The 23,366-nt window shown below is 43.8% G+C and overlaps 1 protein-coding gene across 1 annotated transcript in view; it reads left to right on the top strand.

The window, feature by feature from the left end:
* Positions 1 to 92: 92 nt before the first annotated feature.
* Positions 93 to 23,366, top strand: part of bmp6 (bone morphogenetic protein 6) — a 36,472-nt gene continuing 13,198 nt past the window's right edge. Inside the window, exons 1-2 of the mRNA XM_028432478.1 lie at positions 93 to 978; positions 21,632 to 21,824. Coding sequence (XP_028288279.1) covers positions 570 to 978; positions 21,632 to 21,824 — 602 coding nt within the window. The 5' untranslated portion in view covers positions 93 to 569. The remainder of the gene's footprint in view (positions 979 to 21,631; positions 21,825 to 23,366) is intronic.

The raw sequence follows: 23,366 nt of genomic DNA, 5'->3' as shown, positions 1-23,366 counted from the left end.
AGAACACACACACACACACACGTCCTCTCGGACGCGCGCAGGCGCGCATATTATGGACTGCAACCTGCTGATTCCTGTCAGACTCTCTCACAGTCTGTATGCGCAGGCGACCGTCACTGAACCAAGTCCAGCTGTGGTAGGACGCCTTTCTCTCAGAGCTTAGGGAAGTCTTACCTGTTTTAATTGAATATATCCGCTGAAGTAACATGGCTTCTGTCAGAGGAGACCGTTTTCTGATTTTCGCATCAGGCCGTTTCTGTTGACCGACTTCCCGGAGCGCCCAGAATAAAGTTTCACATGGTGCACTCTACTGAAGCGGCACAGCGCGCTGCGGGGATCAGAAATGAGAGCAGGGGCGACACTATTACGCGCACTTCACTGTAGAGATTTTTTAAATGGCTTGATACACGACTCCTTTTCTGCTTTTGATTTGTGGCTGTGACAGAAACTGCGCGCTCGCACGGACTTTGGTTACCTTTACGCGCACAGTTTGCATTCAGGATAGGCGACAAAAGCTCCGAGCCAGGAGGAACACTTGAGGACTCCGGAGAGCGTAGCAGGACAACACCATGACCAGCTGCTGGCTTGCTTGGGTCGCATTGTGGTGGAGCTTATATCACTGCTTGTTCACGGTCGCAGGGAGTAATTATTCACTGGATGGAAACAACGAGGTGCACCCAGGTTTCATCCACCGGCGGCTGCGGACGCACGAGAAGAGGGAGATGCAGAAGGAGATCCTGTCCATTTTGGGGCTGCCGCACAGACCCAGACCGCATTTGTCACACGGAAAGTACAACTCCGCTCCACTTTTCATGTTGGACTTATACAACACTATATCTAGCGAAGAGAAGAGCCAAGTGGAAGGTATGTTGGACCGATATCAGTCAATGCGGACGACCCAGAGCCCTCCTCTGGCAACATATCAAGAAACCGCCTTCCTGAACGACGCAGACATGGTGATGAGCTTCGTTAATCTGGGTGAGTTGCTTCAAAATTGTGTTTTGTTTTGCGTAATTGTGTTTGTTTTAATGGGGATTTGGTCAAGAAAATTCCAATGCGGAGTCAGAGAGGGGAACAGGTGTTGGAGTAGTGGAAGGAAATCACCTGTCGACAGAAAGACTCAAACGAATGAGGTTATTATTCAAAGAATAAATCATGGAGCACATTGTTTTTAAATGGATGAAAACACCTGTGCACCCATTTCGCCGCTGCGCAAAGCGGAGGCACCATTACGCACATGTAGCCTCATTGTGTGTGAGCCTCACAGAGGACAAATCACTCACTCATCTCCTTTGCGCTTCGAAAAAACTGACGAGGTTTGAATTGTTTCTGAATAATTTATTGTTACACGTCCGCTCTCCGGGTATAGATTCTCCCCGGCTCATTTATGGGACCAAAATTCTGTGGCCAGTCCTGCTGTGCAATCAACTGCAATGATTTATGTGTTCGCGGGGAAATAAAACCTCGTATCCTCAGCAAACCATCAACCACCACCGCTGGTATTTGTATATAAAGGGCTGTTCCTGCTGCTGACCTCCAACGCAGGGAGTTGCGGGTTCTGTGCGTAAATTGCGTCGCATTGTTTGTGTATTCCAGGCAGATTTGTCTTTAATTAGCCCCCAGTGATGATAAAGAGGGGACACTTTAATCATAACGAGTTTGGAACATAAAAGCTCAAAGGCCTTCCTTCCATTAGCAGCTCCACTGTTTACTGGAAGACTCTAAACACAGCGCCTGAAGATAAACAGAGTCAGACGCTGGTGGACAGGGGAGGCTTACATTCAGATTGATTGTCATTCTTCATGGGAACTAAGGACATTGTCATGAGAGCAGTGGGAATGTATCACTGCTGAGGAATGTACTGTTTTTTCCTGACTGGAGCTTCTATAGAAACAAGAAGTTCTTCAGATGTTTAATCTCTTACATTTATAAGATGTTTAACAGTCACTAAATAGCACACATGAAGAAGAGAATTAGTTTGGAGTTACTGAGTCAGAGAACACGTCTGCAGTTATTGGCCCTCTGAGCACTGGTGTTGCAACATGAAGTGATGAAAACCAGATATTCAGACAGAGGGAGGCCGTCGTTTTGGGCTCAGATATCGAGCCCCCTTCTGTTGGCTTCTGTGGGAGAGTGTGATGGTGGCGGGATGGTGTTTGTGTGTCTGTGGTTTCGGTGTTCCTTTGCTGTGTAAGTTTGGGTTTATACTCCTGTGTTGTTGCACATCTGGCTCTCCACTTTGATTAATCACGTCCTGTGCATCTTTTGACAATTCCTTCAGATTTCTGTGGTGACCGGGGGATTAGGTTGCCATCTCCTCCAGCCGTACACAGAGTCCTAACCGCCCTGGAGGAGGGACAGCTTCCTCCCTGAATGTGATTGTAATTAATGTTCGACAGGCCAAGGCTTTCCATCTGCTTTGCAAATAAGGCCTTGCACGACTACCGTGTGTCATCGCCATCCGATTAGATTTTAATGCGTCTTTTGCCTCCATTGGAGCGATTTGTGTTGGGCGACTATAGAAGAAAGAGGCCTGCAACACTTCTGGGTGGTCCTTCTTTTTTTTTTTCTTTTTTTCCAAAACTATCCCAAAAAATCTGGATATCATGTGTGGCCTGAGTGAAACAACAAATTAGAATCAAGATAAATGAAAGAAGGAAAAGTGAAGAAGCCAAACAGTCTGTCTGAAAGCATTTAAAAACACACTGAGCAAGATCAGCAACGGTGTTCAGCGAAGGGCAAGATCCTCCATCAAATCAAAGCAAAGGGGGCGATGGTGGCTCTGTTTACACTGGTGATTAGATTTGAAACTGGATTCTCTCATTTACAGAGATGCACCCATCTCATACTTTAAAGTGACCCATAGCAAATGACACAATGACAGTGATTTAAACCTTTAACCTGATGTCGTTCACAGCCAGCTGCTGCAGTAGTGCAGATAGACAGCTCATTTTCTGTGGGTATCCTCAGGGGGGGCATGGATAGATTTAGGAGCCCCAGCGTTACATCTAGTTTCAAGTGCACACTCTCTGCAAACCATATGCCTCTTCGTCCCCCCACCCACCCATCCACCCACCCATCCACCCTTGCATGAATCATGTAGCTCTCCTGCTCAGTTCTCCTTTGCTTTCATCACTTGTTCAGAATGACCCACAGGAAAAAAAAGAAAATAAAAGCAGAGCAAGTTGTGGAAAACTTGAAATCAGGGGAGAAGCAGAAGCACATTTTCCAGTTCCTTTTTCATCTTCATTCCTAGAATAGTACGTTCATCGCTGTTTGCCTTGCGGACGCCCTGCTTTCCACTGAGGTCTGGTGAAGTGACACTGTATGCTGCGTATGACTCATGCTGTGTGACACTCTGCAGCTCCGAACATGTCCTGATGCACGGCGAGGTCCTCCAGTAATTGCAACACTCAGTGTTTTCCAAAGGTTAGGGCTTGTTCACACTTGTTTCATGCAGATTTTGAAAGACTTTGCTTGGAATTCAATTATTCTACTTTTTTTTTTTGCTTAAAAGGAAAACAAAGTTTTTGTCAGATATCTGTACTTGCAACATGTCTTGTATCCCAAAGAAGTAGTGCTATATACCAGTGTTAACCGCACTTTCTCACTCCTCACTATGCTTAAAGTAACAATTAATACTGTAATACAGATTTTCGCAGAAAATTCTGGTTTAGACATATTTAGTGTCATAAAGTTCTACTGCCTTTTTTAGTTTTTGGCCTCTTGTAACAAACCGTCTATAAATCTCTTACAAAGTAATACATTGTGAAGTCTGTGACCAATATTAGGGTTACAGCCCAGTGGAAAACAAATACAAGAAGTCACTGCTCACTCAATTAATGAGGGATGACATATTGCTGAACAAATATTGAGGGTTATAATAGCCAGCGTGGGGGAAATTTGCTATTCCTATCAGGTTGGGTTTTTGTGGGTGAGCTGTTAAACCTTGTGGTTATGGTGAGTCAAAGATGCACAGAACTGCCGTTGGTTTCATGGGTTGCAGGACAGGAACTCCAAATGTTGTTCCTGTGTCATCTGCATTTAACTCTGATGAGTTTACTCCACCGTAGCTCTGATGTGCCAGACAGACAGAGGGACAGGTGTGGAGGCCTCACTGAGCTTGGCTTGGCTCAGGAGGGTCAGCCAGAGCCCCTGTTGGTTGTTTGCTCTCCCATCATTCTGTTTGTTTGCTGGGAGGTACGCGGGGAGGAAGATCTCATAATAATCTAGGAAAATCCATCCGGGGTGTTGGAGCCTTGTTCTGCTTTAAATACTGAGATGGGATTTTGTTTAGCAGTAGTAGCCACACTGTCTGCTGATTACTCAACAACTGTTGTGTTACACACTGAGATGCATACATTTTTTTATAAGTGCCTAAGTTGCCTCTGGTGGCTACTTCTGCACAGACGAATCACTGATAGACCAAAGAGAATGCAGAAAAAAAACGTACACATTATGACAGGTCCTGAAGAAACAGGCACATTTACACTTTTTCTAACATCTGGTTAGACTGTGTCTCAAACTAGCTCCTGAGCCTGAGGGTTTGAAAAAGCTCAGACTTTTGGTTGCATTTAGACTTGGCTTGTTTCCAGTGTCTGGAAAGTGAAATTGCATGTCTTTTTTTTTCAAATATTCTAAAATCATTTTGTGCTCTTGTGAACTTGTCTGTCATCACTGCTACCCTCATTTTCACGTCTGTCTCTGCACATCCCGCTGCATGGCTATAGCTGAGCTGTCACTGGCCCTCTTGCTTAAGTCAACAGCCAAGCTTTCTACTAACCTACCTCCCACACTTTCAATGCAAACAAGCCAGAAAGCTTTAAGAAGTGGGTTTTTTGGGGGAGATTAGCCGGGTCCAGACAGCCCTGGGCTTATTCAGAAATGAAGTGCCCTTATTAAACTGCTGTTTTCCTTGTCTTATGATGCCTGGCTGCATTTCTCAGAGCCTAAGTCCAGGTAAGCCACTTCCTCTGCAGTGAAACTTGTCCCAAAGCCCCAGCATGATCAAATAATTAGTTGGCTTCGATCAAAGAGTCAATTGTTTGAAGCAGAATGTAGCTTTGGAAAATTTTCTCTAAATCATTTTGAAACACTTCCTGCAAATCCTCAGAGGCCAGAACAGCGGACCACCCGTCACTTCACCTCAGCTTTCAGAATACCATAAACACTATTAGGCAAAAGTTAAGCAAGGAATTCAAGATATGCTGCAGCGGAATAAAGGATTTTTTCGGAGACGTAAACTTGGCAGTTAAAAGCTTTCTGCAATGGTGAGAAAAATGACACTAACAAAGTACAGACCTGTGTTTGTTTTCATCTGTTTACAGTATCAGATATTTCACTGCTGCTACAAATTCACTCAAACTTGCTGTGATGTTCAAGAACGGCCCAAGATATACAAATAATGCTGCTTATTGAGTTTCTGTGCTTCCTTTTTCTCATGTTTGGATTGTATTGGTTGTCAAGCTCTTCTGGCCAAACACACAGCGGCCTCAAGAAACAAACTGTGTTGATGGAGGAAACATCTCAGGTTGACAAGATTATGTCTTTTCCAGCCGGGCTTTATATCAGTCGTAGAAGACGAGGTGTTGCAAAACAGCTCTTGTTTTTGAAGAATGTGCAGAGCTTTCTCTTCTCTGTCGGCTCTGTTGACAGCGGGGGTCAACCTGTAGGTCAGCAGAGAACAAATTAAGAGAGATACAACCGAAGGCATCACACCGTGATGTAACACGTCACTCCACTGCCCCCCACACCCACCCAGCCTGATGATATCTCTCCCTCTCACGCCATAACTCTCCCCTTTGACGAGATGGCAGCTGAGATTGGGGCTAAGTACAGAGATTACACCTCATGCCATGTTCTGTCTTCCTCCTCCCATCCATTCTCATGTCTTCATTGGGCATTCCAGCTCAGTGTGATAGTGGCGTGGGATGAGGAGCATGACAAGATAAGGAGGTGAAGTGTACCACACTCCCTGCTGGTAACGGTCTATCGAACGGAGCCGATAACCCTTGCTGGAACATCTGATTAGGACACGCTGCTTCCATTTATCACCTCAGGTTGCAGGCGTGGAGGAATTTGCTCTGTTTGCTCTGCTGTGCCTTGAGGAGAATGAGGCCAACATTAACTTGCTGCTCACACATCTGCCTGTCCACATGTCACCTTTTTTCTCTTTTTCTCTGTTTGCAGCCCTCAGATTGTGTCTTCCTTTTGTCGCTGTGCATGTTTAGTAATTGTTGTATCAATCCATGTTGAAGCAAAGACAGGGAGTGTGTGGGCATTTTCACTCCAGCATTACCCTCTTCTTTAAAAGGGGCTTTAAAACTGTCATCCTTTGTCTTGTCTTTAAAGAGAGGCCACACAGAGAAGATCATTAACCAGGAATCAGTGTGTGTGTGTGTGTGTGTGTGTGTGTGTGTGCTTGTGTAAAGTTGTGTTTGTAGCTCAGAAGTTCACAGAAAAAGGAAATGGGCAAAGAGGTAAACAAATGTTTCTCCTTATTTACACATTTCCTCAGATTTCACTGTGTTCAGCACAAGTTTCAGCCAAAACCCACACAATGCATTCTGCGGAAGGTCAGGACACCTGTCTGTAGATGAGTTTCGGTGGATTTTATGATGGATGTGAATCTGTAAAAGAGGTTTAAAACAGAACCCCCGCTTTATAGTGCAATCCAAAACCAAAACGTCTCACAAGCTTCTGTCGGTACAGCACGTGTTTTGCTTTTATGATACAACAGTACATGCAACCTGAAGGGGATTTCTGCTCTTGTCTGTTTTCCAGCAGTTTTCCAGACTGCCTGCTGGCCTCCTGTGTTGATACACTCGAGCTGCTTTAAAGTTTCAACCTTCTTTTTTTAAACCCAATTTTACTCCGCATGTTGAGTGATCTCATTTGCATTTTATAAATCATGTATGTAGCTTCCTCATTGCTGAGCACCTTGTGAGGCAGCGGCTGGTTCTTCTTTTGAAAACCACAGCTCAGTATTTTGAAAGACTGATGGTTCGTGCAAGTTTTGTCCATCTTTGGTTTTTAGTATGAGCTTGTCAGGGTACTATACATCCTCCTCACAAAGAAAATGTGCTAAAATAGGCACATTCTCTCTCCACATTGTTTAAATCGCAACGATGAACACAGTACAGGACACAGGCTTTCTTAGTAAACATTGGCTGGTATGTCTTTGGAATTTCAGTGTTAAAAAAAAGGTTGTGAACCTGTGAACTGTTGAACTCCATCTCAGGGTGTCCCTGTGTGCCTAGTAAACTCCATCCATTACCATAATGACCCCATCGTTCTGGTAATGAAGGTGACCGCCGCCGACAGGAGCGGTGAGATTGTCACGGTAAACGTTTCTGCTGTCACATTCTTCTATGAGAGGAAGGGATTTATCTCTGATCAATAAAAAAGGAAAAGGAGGAAAGAAAAGAAGGCACACCCAGAGCATGTTTGAAGAGTCAGGAACTGTGGGACTGATGTGAGGTGATTTAAAGCCTGTGGTGACCTTGAAGGAGCAGAGCAGAGAAAGGCGCTTAGGCACATTTATGAGTACATAGAAGTCTTTTTTTCTTATTCAAGACAAGTGGAAATATGATGAAAAGCCAGACGAACCTAAGGTTTGTCCATAGGTCTGTCCTGACTGAGATGTCTCGACATCTTGAAACCTTGCTGAATGCATGAAAGCCTGGTGTGAAGGCTGCCAATCTAGCTGCACGTGCACTGAAATAAACTCAGTTATTTTTAGAAGAATCACAATGGACAAGTGTGAGATAAAATGAACATGGCTATTTGACAGCGATAAGTGTGTTAGGGTTAGGGTCAAGGGTCAGTGAATGAATGGAGTCAGCCACTCGTACATGTCTTTACTAGTACACAAATACTAGACATATGTGACTTGTGCATGTCTGAATATGCTTGTTAGTGCACAAAGTGGCGTTTCAGCCCTTCACGGGTTCCCAGGCTGGCTGACTCTCTAAAGAGGACGTGCCTGAAACAACAACCGCGGGCCCGCAGTGAGAAAAAGGCCCCATGTGAGTGCAAATGCTCCTGACCCTCCCGAGCAAGTAGCCTCCTTTTCTGCCGCGCTGCCGTTGACAAATTTACGAGCCCTAGGCTGACCCGCAGGTTGACTTTCCAAACATGATACTGACAGGAAAACAGTCGGAGACAGGAGGGATGGAGGGAGGCAGGGTGAAAGAGATGAGGAAAAAGAGCACTAAGGCGGACGAGAAGCAAAATGTGTGTGTGTGGTGTCTTTTAAAATAGAAAATCCAAGGAGAGAGACAGTCATTTATTTCCATACAGAGAAAGATGGTTTTACTCATCTAATCTCAGTGGATACACTTCTATGTCCACATGTCAGAGGTTCGAAGCCACTCAAAACAAAAATGTCTCACCTCCCTTTGCCACGGGACAGTGTGAATGAAAGGATCTTATCAGTGAGGATGTCCAGGGGAAACTCTGCCCAGTCCTTCCTCCTGTACGGACACCTCCGAGCAGCAAGTCTCCTGGATACCTTATCTGACAAAGTTCAGCATGAATCATTTTCCAAGAGGGCGGCTCCCGCTTTTTTGTATAATATGGTCACTATGCTCAGCATTATACTGTGTGTGTGTGTGTGTGTGTATATATATATATATATATATATATATATATATATATATATATATATATATATATATACTGTATGGGATTACCTGTTATTTTAATCCAGTTGATTATGCTATGTCATATTCCACTAATGAACATAATAAGAAGAAATACCTCTATGTGATGGATAAAGAAAGTCTTAGTTTATTGGATGTAGATCTGTAAATTGATGAACTGACAGATTATTGTATGACTTTATTAATAATAATAATGCATCAAACTTATATAGATCTTTTCTAGGACACTCAAAGATACTTTACACCTCATTCACACAGTGGCAGTGGCAAACTACAGAACTACAGATGTAGCCACAGCTCCCCAGGGAGAGACTGACGGAGACATGTCTGCCTACGGCCGCTTCATTCATACACCAGTGAGTGCACTGGAGGCGATGTGGGTATAGTGCCAAGGACGCACAACAATGACTAGAAAAGTAGTCTCTTCATTTAAGTTGATATGATGACATGATTTCTTTTCCTTCCACTACTTTGCATAATGTAAACATTGAGCAGAGTGGAAGTTCTCCTGCAGTACTTTAATGATCTGTTTTAAGCACGTTGATACTCAGCTCTCAGTTCATCTCCTCCTACTAATGACTTTGCATAGAAAATCCTCTGTTCCACCGAAGACGATAAACTTAGAGATGAAAAGCGTAGATTATACTCACAAAAAAAAGAAAGAACACTTAATCAAGTTCGTTTACATGTTCATTTCCTCCTCCTGCAACATTTCCTCCTTCCTTTTATTATTTTCTCCGTACAGTAGCTCACAGCATGTTTTAGGGATTAGCTCCCGCTGGGTCAACTCATTACGCCTATATAAAGCAAATAACGTGAAAAAAAGCCTTCGTTTTCCACGCTTTCGTCTCACCAATACTGTGCTGACATCGTGGACAGATGTATTATTAGAAACCTTGATTATTTTTTTCCTGATTTTCCTTAAGGCCCACCTGCTTTTTGGATATCCAGGTATCCAGTTACCGTCGCTGTTTTTGGAGCTGTGCCTGTGTGTAAAACAAGCAGTAGGTCTTACATGTAAGTCAGCCCAGGGGGGAGATTGAAGCCGGCCAAGACTGATTTATCAGTGGATCATATGCTCTGCCTCTAAGCCACTGAAATGCATTGTGGTCACTGTGGACTTTCCAAAGGGAATCACACTGAGGTTTGACTGTCTTCATGACAGAGAGGGTGGAGGTGGAAGGAAAGGCAGACAGAGAGGTGAGGATAGGGAGATATAATGGTAGAGTGGGACGAAGGGATGTGTGCAGAGGGAAGGGGAGGTGTTAGCACTGAGAGGGAAAATGGAGTCCCAGACAGCATCACAGAGTGAGCCCGGCCTTCTACCTTTGCGGCTGAGGAATGCAAAGGCACCAATATTTTGACTTCTCCTTTGGAAACAGCTGTGTTTCCCTTTTTCAAAGATATTTTTTCCTTATTTATCGGATCCCTCAGGAGAGATCCATCTCCCAGCTTTGACACTGGCTTCCTCCTCTAAATCTGGGACCAGACCGGCTCAACCCCTAACACACACACACCTGCTGCCCAAAAGCAGACGTTAACAACAGATCACTATAGCAGGCCTCTTTGCTGCCTGTCCTGCTGCACGTTCATGGAAGCATACAAGCACACACAGGCAACCCGAAAATAATGAAGAAGCCAACTGCCACACATAGAGACACATGCCTGCGTGATCGGTCCTCAGATGGTTTCCCACAAACTGTGACAAGCCAATAAAAGGGGGTTTTTGGCGGCCATCATCCCTGTATTGACAGAGCATAAATAAAACGAGGCCTGGTCAAAATTCAAACCCGCAGAAATGTTTTGTTTTGCTGAAAATGGATCCATCAAAAACCACGGGAGTGTGTCTCTGTTTACGGAATATTCACTTAGCGCTGAATGGTGGCCGATTTTCTAAAGCAGCTGAGGGAGCCGTTTCTGAGAAGGTCTGTGGTCACAGCCCAAGAGGAAGGCAGTAAGCAGTCATCACCGGTCATATAAATCGCAGAGGAAATGAAGCCAAACATCAAGGATGGAGAGGGAACAAACTTAGAGGTTTTTGTTTGCTGGGGTCAACGATTTTCCCAATAAATATTGACTTTAATGGTACCTGTTGGCCTGCATTTGGAGATTTTATTTTGTGATCAAGCAACGGCCAAACATCTTTCGCTGATAGATTTACATCAACCTCTCCTGGCCATCTAAATGTTTTCCCCCTGAATCCCATGGTAACGAGAGGACAGCAAATCCTGACAATCTGACCGACTCTAAACAGAATATGTTTCAGTCCACAGCGAGGAGAAGGGCGAGATTCATCATTCTGGTTTAGGCTTGTTGTTGTTAGCCACATACATTAGACAACAAAGTGTTTGGTGTCACTGGTTTTGTTTATGAGTGCAATGTTTGGTTGAGTTTATTTTCATGTTCATGTCGAGATGAAACGGCTAGCGGTTTTTCTGCCAAATCGACCCTCACAAAGAGAACAAGATGTTGGAGATGGAACAAAATGGAGTCACATACTACACATAGACTGTTTATACCGAACAAAAGCAAAAGATTCCTTCTGGGTTTCAGAAGGAATCTTTTGCTTTTGTTCGGTATAAACAGTCTAATTTTCATACTGGGAAATTGAACCATTTTTATTTCAGTTTTTTATTAAAAGGACGAGTGTGTAGACTTGTGTAGCATCTAGTGTAGAGCTTGCAGATCACAAACCGCTGTCCCTAAATCTTCCAATTGTATGGGGTATATAGGTGAAATCTGTCCATTTTGACCTACTGTAGAAACATGGTAAGCAGCCCATTCACCTGTGTGTATTTCAATCATGAGAGAGTCAGTGAACTGAATGAGAAAGACTTTATTAAAACAATAATTGTGAATGTGCGGTGGCGTCCTAGACCCCGACGTGAGGACCACGTCCGACAGGGGAGAAAGCTCGAGCGGAGAGGCCGCTGATCAGAAGACCCCCCGGGTCTAGACCAGTTTGTGGTGTAGAAGCAAGAGAGCAGGAGAGAGGAGGCCTTGAACTGCATGGATCGGGAGGTGCTTGGGGTGGAGGAGGGTTGCCGGATTCGATCAAGAGGCGGCTGGAGAAGAGACAGAGGCTTTTGCTACGCTATGATTGGGCAGGAGAGGGACGGATCGACAGCTGATTGGTGAGGGGGGGTGCCATCTATTAAACACCTGACTATGTGGGAGGTCACTAGACGGAGTGCAGTGCAGTGAAAGAGAGAGAGTGCAAGGATGGTGAAGAGGGAGAGGGAAGCAGATAGAGATAGGAGGTGGATGATGTGAACTAGAGTCTTCATGACTGAACTTACGCTGAGAGCTACATGAGGCGTTTTTTGTAAACCAACGTTTTGTTTAAAGCTCCCTCTAAATTCTGCACACTGGCCCTTTAAATGGCTTTTTACTGAACTTTGCCATGTTGTGCAGTGCTTCTTCCATCACTGAGGATTTGAATAGGCATCTGGCTCTTCCATCCACCGGACCAGATCTTGTGTGAAGACCACTGATCTGAGTTGACGTGTAGGCCAGAGGCTGTTGTGACAGCTGTTCTACAGTAGAATTACATTTTTATTAACATCTCATGAAGAGGAATAATAATAAAAAAAATTGTTTATTTTCCAGCTCATTTCGGTCCTGATTTCATGGAATTTCCTTATAAATGTGAAAAAGATGTTGCACCGTCTTTTGTTGACAGCTCATTGGCTCGAATTGGTGTCCAATGAAATGAACACTTGTTTTTACAGGGAGTTTAGGGGAAATCACAACGGACCATTAGTATCAATGAGTGTTTGTCTGTGGTCATTTAGACTTGTAAGTGTTCAAACAGACACAAATGCTGTGTAAAGATGGGTGTCAATGTTGTGCATGGACTCACAGGTCTCTTCTGAGCCCCCTCATCCTGCACTCACCATATGTGGAATTTCAATGCAATATCAGAAATATAACATCTCTAGAGATTTTTGGGGGTTTTGATTGTACAAAGTGAGACAAAATACAAGATTTTTTTCATCCATTCATCCATGATTGTCCTTAAAACTCCTGCTGCTGTTCTTATTGGTTTGCCCATAATGCAGATCGAGTGGCAACATCTTCACAAAAAGCCCCATTTAGTTGATAATACATATGCCAGATACAGCACATTGTTATGTTTATGCCAGCATAACATATAGACGTATTGCTCACATACGACATTATGTTACGTTTGCACAATGTCAGCTGATCATGGGACTGATAAAGTCAGAGTAAGGTGGTAGATTGTGGTGGTACATGCAGCATGGCAGACTTTCACTCAGGTCCCAGGTGTTTGCGCCCCCATGACCCTACTAGCTGTCTTGATTTTCAGCTGGTGTAAAGTGTAGTTTTTTTATCGCAGCTGGATTTGGCATAAAGAAAACTGCTTGTTAACGCTAGTCATTAAAAGCAGGGTCAGAGGTTAAACATCATCTTAAAATACATACATTCGTAAAATTAAGCACGTTTTACAAGGAAAACTGCTCCTGCGTTTTGGGCTGCCGCACATGTTCTGTTTTGGTACTTTGGACTGAAGTGTCAACCTCATGTTATGTTATCCTTGTGAGAATGGTCTGTCAAGTAGTCATTGTTACATGACAAGCTTCAATAAGGCTCAGTGTGAGAGGCTCCAGCCCTCAGCTATGTTTACAACTAGTCCTAAATCCTAGTTAATCCAGAGATTTGGACCTGGGCTGACGATTAGAGACAATTGGCACAGATGTGACTTTCAAAGCAGTCACTAACTTTAACCTTTGGTCAAAAGAGTCAAAAGAATGTTACATTACTTTACCTATTGTCATATCATTATGGTAGTTTTCCTCATACTGTACATTACTTTACCTTGTGTGCATTTAACCATATGTTACTTTATGCAACTGCTTGCTTTAGTGGAAAAGAGGCATAACAGGAAGAGAAAAACAACCCTTTGTGGTTTGTGGGTCCTCATCTTAATCCTGAGTAATGGCGTTTGAAGAGATGGAATAAAATCTCCTATTGACACACAGGTATGACATATCCAGCTACCTGGAGGCCATCTGGAGACTCAACAGAGAGCTAAGTCTGTGACTGCTACCACTCAGCTGTCAGTACATGTGATGGAAAATACTGATACTACACAGTCTGACAGCCATACCTTGGATATCTATCTGTTAGCAAAGCCCCGGCAGAGCTGCAATTACAGCAAATTATCCTCCTACCCTTGAGGTTAGGCATACGCACACATACATAAACCCACACACATTGCACACTGGCTGAAAATCTCAACAACGACAAAAGAAAGATGTGTATCCAGCCTTCATTTTATCATCTTGTATGGAATGCGGCACAGTGGTGATAGAGCTCAAAGTAGTGGGAACAAAAGTCAAATACTCTGCCTCTGCGGATAGGTGTGAGTTTGTGTGTGTATGTGTGTGTTTGTGTGCGTCCTGGGACGGTACGCTTGACATTATGTGTCATGGATTTGGACGGGTCTTAAGAAAAACCCAAATGGTTTTTCAGGGATTATATGGAAGATGATGGCTGTAGAAAAATGTGATTATATGGTTCGAATGGGGCCTTTGTTCCTGGGGATGCCTGTCCAGTGAGGTCATTATGTACTGTAACCTGTGGGAGGTAATGGAAGACGAGCAGGCAGCCTGAATTGTTCAGCTCACAGGACGTTCTGTATTAGTCTGTGCTGTTTGCACTTTGCTGGTGTTCTGCAGCTGAATCAATGGCTGTTTATCAGGAAACCCACTTCTACAGTATTGATTATCAGTGTCTGGCCCCTTTCTTTGTTATGAAACAGCAGCTTCTTGATACTGAAACTGCTCAAATCTATTGATCCGACCAATCAGAGGAGACTATCCATATGTAGAAAGTTGTTTTATAAAGCCGGTTGTAAATATGACTTAATGCCCGGTTTACACTATGCGATTTTTGGCTGTCCCAGACGAAAGACGAGCATCGTAGAAAAATCCTGGAGATATCTTTGGTCGTGGCTCTAAATCGGTGGTCTTACGTCACACTGTGAGACAGGTTCCACTACGGCCAGTGTCAGCTGGCAAGACAAGCTGAGATAAAACTGTAGCGGTGTCAGAAATTTAGGATGACTGACTCAGAGTGCTACGACCTGTCACCCCGCATCCACGTCTTCCTCCTCCTCGCATGTTGACGTAGGACGTAACCTGTGATCGCCTGCGATTCACTGAATGCTCATCGTACAATCTGCACGCATCAAACTTGATGTCGTACCAAAGTTTATTAGATTCATGTCGTGTAGTGTGTCATGCAATGGTCTTATAAGATTGCTAAAAATCAGTGTAGAAAGGCCATTAGGAGACATTCAGGAGACATATTCTGTGCGTGCTTTCCATTCACCTGCTGTTTTGACTAGTAAACACACAACAAAGCCTTCTGCTTATTGGTTAAACTCTTGAGTGCCTGGCTGGTCCACTTAGCACTAACTACACGTCTTGGCTCTTCTCAGCCGCCTGTCAGGACAGTAATCGGTAATGTGCTGAAATCACTTTACTGATTTCTGCTGGATTCCCAGTTGTTGGCTGCTGTTCTGTGTTTGCTAATGGGGCTTGACAGTTTGCAAATGGGCTGGTCTCACTGCCTCATATCCTCGCTATGGACAGATGCTGCTGTGTAGCCCTGAGTTCTCACACCGCTTGCTGTAGTGTTGGAGGGAATGTACGTGTTTCTCATGTTTCCATCTGTACCTGTGTTTATGTCAGCGCCCATATGCATGTAATTATCCAGCATACATGTGTGTAAGCTCCTTTTTATGAAACATCCAGGCCTGTGTTTGTGTGCCTGCATGCACTGGACATAAACTTGCGCTCCTTTCCAGTGGCCCTTGGCTGGTCCTGTGGCTCTCAGTGTGTCGGCTTTGATGCAGGGTCAGGGGAGAAGATCAGAGCGCAGGATGAATCCCTGAAGACACACACGCATACAAATACCCAGGCTCAAAGCTGATGATGACGACTCTCAGTGGATCTCCATCTCCTTCATCCATGCCTCCACCCCAGGAGCTGCACTGCCTAGCTGCCTGACTACAAAGAGCCACAGCACTCAGCAGAAGGCAGAAAGAGCCCCTGATGGCAGCCAAGCATAGTGGCAACACCTCAGGCAGCTCACACTCTTCCAGTCTTACTGTGCTGCAAGCTGCCAGTATTCATGGGCTTTGCAAAGATCAACAGCTGTCTTGATGTTTTATCTTTCTTCATGTTCAGAGCCAGAGGTTAAAAAGTTTGAGGCATCAAATCTGGCTTCAGAAACAAAAGTGATTGATAAAGTTTACTGAGAAAGTCTGATGAGCCAAACCTTTAAAATTAACAATAAAGAGAAGACACCGATCCTCAGAAACCATCAAGTCTGAGAGAAAAACCAGACAGATTATGGGCTGTAATTACAGAAACACAGATGGATTCTTTTCATGCTTTGGACATCTTGCTGTGCAGAAATTTAATTGAAGGATGTTTGTGAAAATGTCTCTCTCTCTCTCTCTCTCATGCGCTGCCTTCGCTGGTAATAGGAAATAGTAAATTACAGATTTAATTAGAAAGCAAAGACTTTTACGAGGGTCTTCGGGATTCATTTTTGGCATGCTCTACGCATAAAACCCCCACAGAGGTCGGGTATTGAGAAGACGTTGGAATCTAGCTGTGGAGGAAGACTCGGCTTACACTGACTTCTTGTTCCCATGTTAGTTCAACAAGGTCAGTGGGTCCTTTCTTTACTAGGACTGCAATCATCCTATTTCCTGCACCATGGCTTGCTGGTATAGGGCTGCAAATCAAGACTGTGTGATTTTTAAATCATGCTTTGGTTGTCTCTGTTTCACAAATCAAACGTCTATCCTTTCCTGTTGGAGGATGAAGAGTTGTGCAAGTGTATTATAGGATGGTCTTTTCTTACACATGAAAAGCTATATTCAGAAGCAGTAAAACACAACCTTACACGGCCTGCTACTGAATGAGCGGTGGTTAATTTTAGCTAACTTTGGAAGTGATGGAAAAATTCAACGTACCATTAGTCTGTGAAAAGAGCTTGTGGCTGCAGAGTGTCTACTCAGCAAAAAGTTTCACTTCTTTAGTGTGTAGGAGGATGAGAAATCACAGTTTAGATCAGTAGTATGAACCATCTGGTCTAATAAGAGCTCCCTTAAGGCTCCATTATCTGGATCACAGGTGCCCTAATATCTGCAGGAATGAATGCAATGATAAAAAAACACCTTTTTAAACATTAGCTTAGAGGCTAATAGCCTCAGTGACCCCCTCTTTAAAATGGACAGGCTATTATCTGCTGCCATGTTTACTTTCAGAACGCCGTCCATAATGTTCTCTTTAGTTAAAATTACCCACTGAGAGGTGATGAATGGCGAAGGAGTATTTTGGTTGAGAGAAGGTGGTTGTTGGTTGTTTTGCTCTGTGGTTGTTGGACATGTAAAAGAAAGCAGGAGTGATTTGATGCAGGCGATCGTCAGCCAGCTGTCCCTCTGAGGGATTGGCCGGGCAGCATGTGTTACCACCGACCACAGAGAAGTCTGCCTGTCAAACACCGCAGGGCCTCTCCTGGACGCTCCTGCTGCTTCCTGCTTAGTGTTGAAGAACGCTGCTATTCTTCCTCCCCAAACATTTTCATTTTCTTTTTTTTTTCCTCGGGTTTAGTTTCCACTTTTTTTTTGTTGTTTTTAATTAGTCCACCTCCCTTCCTTCCTCCTACCAGAGCCCGCTCTCTCCTTTATTTTAACTCTAAATGTTGTGGTTATTAGTCATCTTTTGTCTTGTCTGCCTGTTTGTCCACTCATCCAGCCCGGCTCTCCCTGCACAGACGGCCGTCTGGCACAAAGTTTCACTCACTTGTCTTTCTTTCATCACCTTTTCGTTTTTCCCCCCTTCCTTTACTTCTTAAAGGGACATGCATCTCAACTTATAAAAAGCTGACCCATAGAGGTTAAGATGCGTGAAACGTGTCCAGCTTCAGTTCTTCTTCAGTTCTGCCAGTTCTTTCCAAAAAAAGTGCATTTGGATCATCGAAACTTAAATAGGTAATCTATGTCATTATTGTTTTATATATAGGCTGTGAAAAGTGTGTGTGTGTGTGTGTGTGTGAATACGTACAGCAGCAGAGCCAGATGCTGCGCAGGTGGAAATGAGAGAACAGCTCCCATGAGCGTCCAGGCCAATCTGCACATCGTCCATCTCACTCTCTGTCTGTCACTGTGTGTCTGTGTCGCTCCTCCTCTCACTGCATCCCAGACTGGACTCTTCTTCCTCCTCCGTTTGGTGTCTCTGTATTCCTCTCTGTGACAGCTGACTTTGTATTTCCTTGTCTGGTCTTGTCATTCTATCTGCTTCTCCTCTTTGTCATCTTTGTTATTGATGCTTTTTTTGTGTGTTTTCCATTCAGCGTATCCCGGTTAATACATCATTCCTAGGTTTGGTCCTAAAAGAACACTCTTCATCTGCTTATCTCTCTTTTTTTTTCTCGCGAATCTTTAATTTTCTGTGTTCAAGCTATCATCATTATTCTTCTCTCCTCTCTCAGTTTTTATGTCTCTTTCTGTTTCTCAGAGCAAATGTAATCAGCCACAGTGGTTCCGTGAATCATCAGAGAAATTCCCCAGTACTGTCAGGTTTTCTGGTTAACCATGGCCGCCGCTGTGTGTGTGTTCAAAGTGAGAAGGAAAGAGAAAACGGTCTTAGCTGATCATTAATTGACTTTTTTAATGTTTATGTTTTTTCATGAACTGGTCATCAATGATGGGAGCGTAGAACAAATTGGTGCCAAAACACAAATGTAATCACTCCTTTGCCATCTTTAGAATCACTTTGAACAAATCCCTCCCTGAATCATCCAAATCTAAATCCCTTTTCCCCTCTGTGTGTTCCTGTCTCAAAGCTCACGTCATGGTGGATTAGCACAGAGGTTACGCTCCCTGTGTGCGTTGTGTGAAGACTTCCCTTTGATTTTAGATGCGAAAACCTCCGTGGATTTCAATCGAATTTCAAGCTGAGAAGGTGGAGAAGCAGCTGGAATGCTACTTAGCTGCTAATGCTATGGCTCCCAGGCTGCTTCGCAGAGAGCTGCCGTGATTAAAAAGAAAAAAAAAGTATGATAATGTGAGATGTGAGACTTTGCCCGTCTTCATATTTCATAGTTGTAATTGTTTGTCTTCATCTTGGAATCTGTTCCGAACGACTCCCTTCTCTGAAATTAACAAAGTGATTGATTGGAACAGGCTGGCGAGCTGTTGAGCGAGCTGAGCAGTGCCTGGAGACTCTGTTCAGATGTGAGGAAAATAAACGTTAAAAGAAATGTACCCTGTGAATTTCATTAAAGTCTAATGAAATCTGTGCTCACATTTTTCACTTGTTTTCTTCTGGAGTCTTTTTCACTCAATGTTCCAGGACTGTCTGTCTGTTAACACTCTTGATGCTTTACTGGAGTATCGTAGGACTGTTCTACAGCTGAGTGGCCGTGGAGACGGTGGCAGCTTAGTGGAAAAAACTGTTGAATGTTGGGATAGCTTTTGGTCTGATTGGATCCGTTGCAGCTATGTAAATGAAGGCAACGTTTCAGGGAGCGTTCAACAACAGCACAAGCAAATGCAACCTTTGAATGATGCTGCACGAACTTAACTTAATTTTGCTGTGCAGCAGCTAAACTGTTTAGCATTTGTTTCCTTATTAGCATGTGCTTGTTAGTGCTAGACTTACAGTAGAAGGGAGGTGAGTGAATGAGCAGGCCAAGCTGTTGAAGGATTAGAGGAAAAAAAGCATCAATCCTACGAGACACTTAAAGGGAAATGATCCTATATATCTGATATATGTCTTTTGTACATTTAACAGTCATTGCAGCAAATGTAATAAATATTTGATACATGTAAAACTCTTCCTGACCTTCTCACAGAGCTGCAGTTTATCAAAGAACTCTCAAGACAAAAAAAACTGATTGTTAAAAAGGGAATATAGAATTTCAAGCAGTTGGTCTTCAGGCCCAGGAGTGTTGGAGCGAGTGTTGTAAAGTCATTTAGAGAAGCATGACCTCTGTTAACAGCCTCCACACACAGACACACAAGCTTTGCTCATCTATCTTTCTGATCTGAGCAGACCTGATGTCACTCTGTGTGGGCAGCTCGTGGAGTAAGACGATGAAATGGTCACTGTCACATCTGATGGAAGTCACAGAGGCGCTGATGTGAATAACATCTCAGTCTCCATAGGTGGCTTCCTCTGCCTCGGTGGAAAGTGTTTGAAGTACAGAGAGGCAGCCCTGATCCAGACGCTTCATTTGTCTCTTGACCAACAACTTTCTTACTTTTCCTGAGAAATCAAAATAGCCTGAATGACATGTCTTCCCTCCCTGCCTGCTGTTTGTTGAGCCTTTATGTAATTTGGAAATGTCCAGGGATGAGGAGAGCCTTGACCTTCCTGGGTGTGGGTACAAGGTGGGGCTGGCACTTCTGGGAGAGTCTGATCGGTTCCAGCGTTCTCACATCAACACAATTTTCTCCTCTGCTGTGACTCGGGGAACAAAATGTGTCATTGGTGCATTTTGGGCGGCTCCCCACATAAAATTACCAGAAAGATTTAACAAGCTTGGCTCAGGTACAAAACCACATTTTTCTTACCTAAGCTGTGGGCCGTGTCCAGAAGGAATCCTCAACTTATTACTAGCACAGGAAGTATCTGCATATCAGCTGTCTGCCTGAGAATGATGAAGTATTAAAAACGTTTTTACTCTCATGCTTCTTCTCCTGCTGATGGTTCGTTATTTTGATATCTAGGTGTCACTTTTGAACTAATATTTAGCCAGAAAAGCCTCACCTTGGACCGACCCATAAAATGACATTAGTAAGCCAATGAGGCTTAACATCTCATGTTTCTTTGGGTTCATGTTCTGGAAAATGTGACGGTGAGATCGAGCATAGACCTGTACCCTCACCTGTAGTGGCAAAAATTGTTTTTTTTTTCCAGCATGTGGCCAGCTGGGAAATCCAGGAGCTTCTTTTCCACTTTAAGGAAAGCCAGCGGAAAGAGTCAAGGCACCTGACGAGGATCCTTTTGGAGGTCTACCAGCCACTACTAGCTGGGCGGAGCGCCCCAGAGAGCTTACAGAGCTTTAAAGGTCTTGGATAGTTAAAATAGTTTCCCACTGTTTTGTCAAAGCTAAGCTAATTAGCTGCTGACAGTAGCTGTCCCATATATTTCTCACACAGATAGAGGTGTAGCAAAAAACGTATTCCAAACTATTCCTTGAACTTCTCTTGTAGTAGTGGGGTGGAGGGATGGTGTTTGGTCCGATTGTGTAGTCTGCAGGGCTGCTGATAGAGTGTGTTTGTATGTGTGTGGTTCAGTTCATAGTATAATGGAGTAAGTGAGCTGTTGTATTTTGAGTTGTTGTTTTGTGAGTGTTTCACAATAAAGCACGTTCGAGGCTGGATGTTCACCATTAATGCCGGCGTGGGTATTTCCGTACCCAGCCTTCTAATTGTATACAACACTCGGTCTGCGTGTCTGTCGACTGTGCAGGCCCTTTGCTGTGGGAGAGGAACTTCCAGCTGAGACAGGAACCGATCCCCAGAGAGCACATTATCATTATGGTGCATATTGCACTTAAAACATAGCAGGGAGAGCATTTGTTGGTTTTTCTCATTTCACGCTGTCAGAAGTGGTCACAGAATGTCCTCTGAGTTTGCTGCTGCTGAAAAAATCATGGGCTTTTTTTTCCGACCTGATGATAACAGGGATTTATTTAAGGAAAGTGGAAGCCACCAAAGCTATTAGTCTTTATGTATAAATCACATGTTTACATGCTTTAAGGTTTCTGCAGTCGACCAGCAGAAAATGCATCATGAACTTGAGTCAAGCCACTGACATGAGGGTCAGACGGTACACGTGGTCCTTGTATGATCTGCTTTAATGTCTCCTGTTCTTACCGTGTGTGTGTGTGTGTGTGTGTGTGTTTCCGTCCCACAGTGGAGTACGACAGGGAGCTCTCTTCACGGCGGCGTCACCACAAGGAGTTTAAGTTCAACCTCTCACAGATCCCAGAGGGCGAGGCCATCACCGCAGCCGAGTTTCGCATCTACAAGGAGTGTGTGAGCCAAGCCTTCCGCAACGACACCTTCCTGCTCAAAGTCTATCAGGTGGTCAAGGAACACCCTGACAGGTAGGACATAAAGATAAACACAGAGTTTTAGCTCTCTCGGTTTTTTATTGAAGTTACACATTGGTTCACACAAAGGTCCCTGTAATTCATGATATGATATATATTTAGTATCTTAAGTTTGAGCAGCATTTGGCAGTGAAGCGTGTGCACTGATGCAGCCCTGGGTGGGTCCAACACTGAGAATCAACACTGTCAACACAAACTAGGGTGTTACTCAAAACAAGTGAGCAGAGCTGACTTTCTCTGCACATGAAAGGTGTGTGTTTTTTTTTTTTAAATGTTGCCTCTCCCTGTGTGTTACACACACTCTGGGCTGTTGCCATGTTTAGAATGTAAAATCAAGCAAAGCTCCTTTTTTCTTTTTCTTTTTACAGAAATAGCACAGCTTCAATCCCCCCGCTCCCCAAGCCCAGCTAATACATGTCAAACATTTACATTACGTCTGCAGAGGTAGATAAACAGTCACCAAGATTTCTGAATTATATTTGTGTTTTATCAAAGCTCACTGTGTAGCAACCCTAATCCTGAAGTCTGTATATATATCTATATATATATATATTTTGTTTTCCCTGAAACATTTTCTGACTGCAGCCCGAAGTGATGAGATGCTGATCAGCTGTAGGTGTTGGCAAAGTATATTTGTGTATATTAAAAGTTTACATGGTATCAAGAGCTACTTAGTTGCTGCATTCCTTTATGCTGGAGCCTTTTATTTTTTGAGATATTTGAAGATTAAAGGTCAGGTTTTTTTACCTTGAAGAAAATTACAGTTTATTTTTTACATTTTTCACTGTCAGGTGGAGAAAAAATTCAGGGTGCTGTACAGGCATATAAATGATTTTCCCTGGTGATAAAATAAGGAAAAAAAACATTTCAATCATGAGAGACTTAGCGAACTGAATGAGAAAGATTTATTAAGTACAGAGTTTGAATGTGCATTGGCGTCCTAGACCCCGTTGTAAAGACCACATCCGAAAAGGGGGGGGGGTAACGCAAGAGGGGCTGGATCAGAAGATCCACCCGGGGTCTAGACCTGGTGGTGGTGGAGAGCTGGAGGACAGGAGATAGGAGCCCTGAACTGTCGTGGATCTGGTGGAGCTCGGGGTGGAGGAGGGTTGCCGGGTTCGATCAGAAGAAAGCTGGAGAGGAGATGGAGACTTTTAAATTTCATGCTATGCTGTGATTGGTCAGGAGAGGGACAGAAAGCGACAGCTGATTGGTGCGGGAGGTGTTTTCTATTAAGTGTCTTGACTAAGTCAGCGGAAGAGAGGGGGAGCGGTGGAGTGGGGGATAGAAGGAGAGAGATTAGGAAGCGGATCGGGATACATGGTGACTGATGGGAAACAGAGTCTTCCTGATTGAACTTATGCTAAGAGCTACATTTGTGGTAAAGTCTGCAGTTCGTCCTATTTTCTGCCTCTTTGCCAAACTGTACCTTTGTAATCGCCCAATCAGCAGGAGGCCCATTAACTGTCTCAGGCCCCTCCTTCCCATAAAAACCCGACTCCTGTTTTGACTCTAAGCCGTAATGACAGAGCGCTT

The sequence above is a fragment of the Parambassis ranga genome, chromosome 20 (assembly GCF_900634625.1).
Source record: "Parambassis ranga chromosome 20, fParRan2.1, whole genome shotgun sequence".
Classification (NCBI taxonomy): Eukaryota; Metazoa; Chordata; class Actinopteri; family Ambassidae; genus Parambassis; species Parambassis ranga.
Note: the sequence above shows the minus strand (reverse complement) of the source record. Positions and strands in the feature narration are given on the sequence as shown.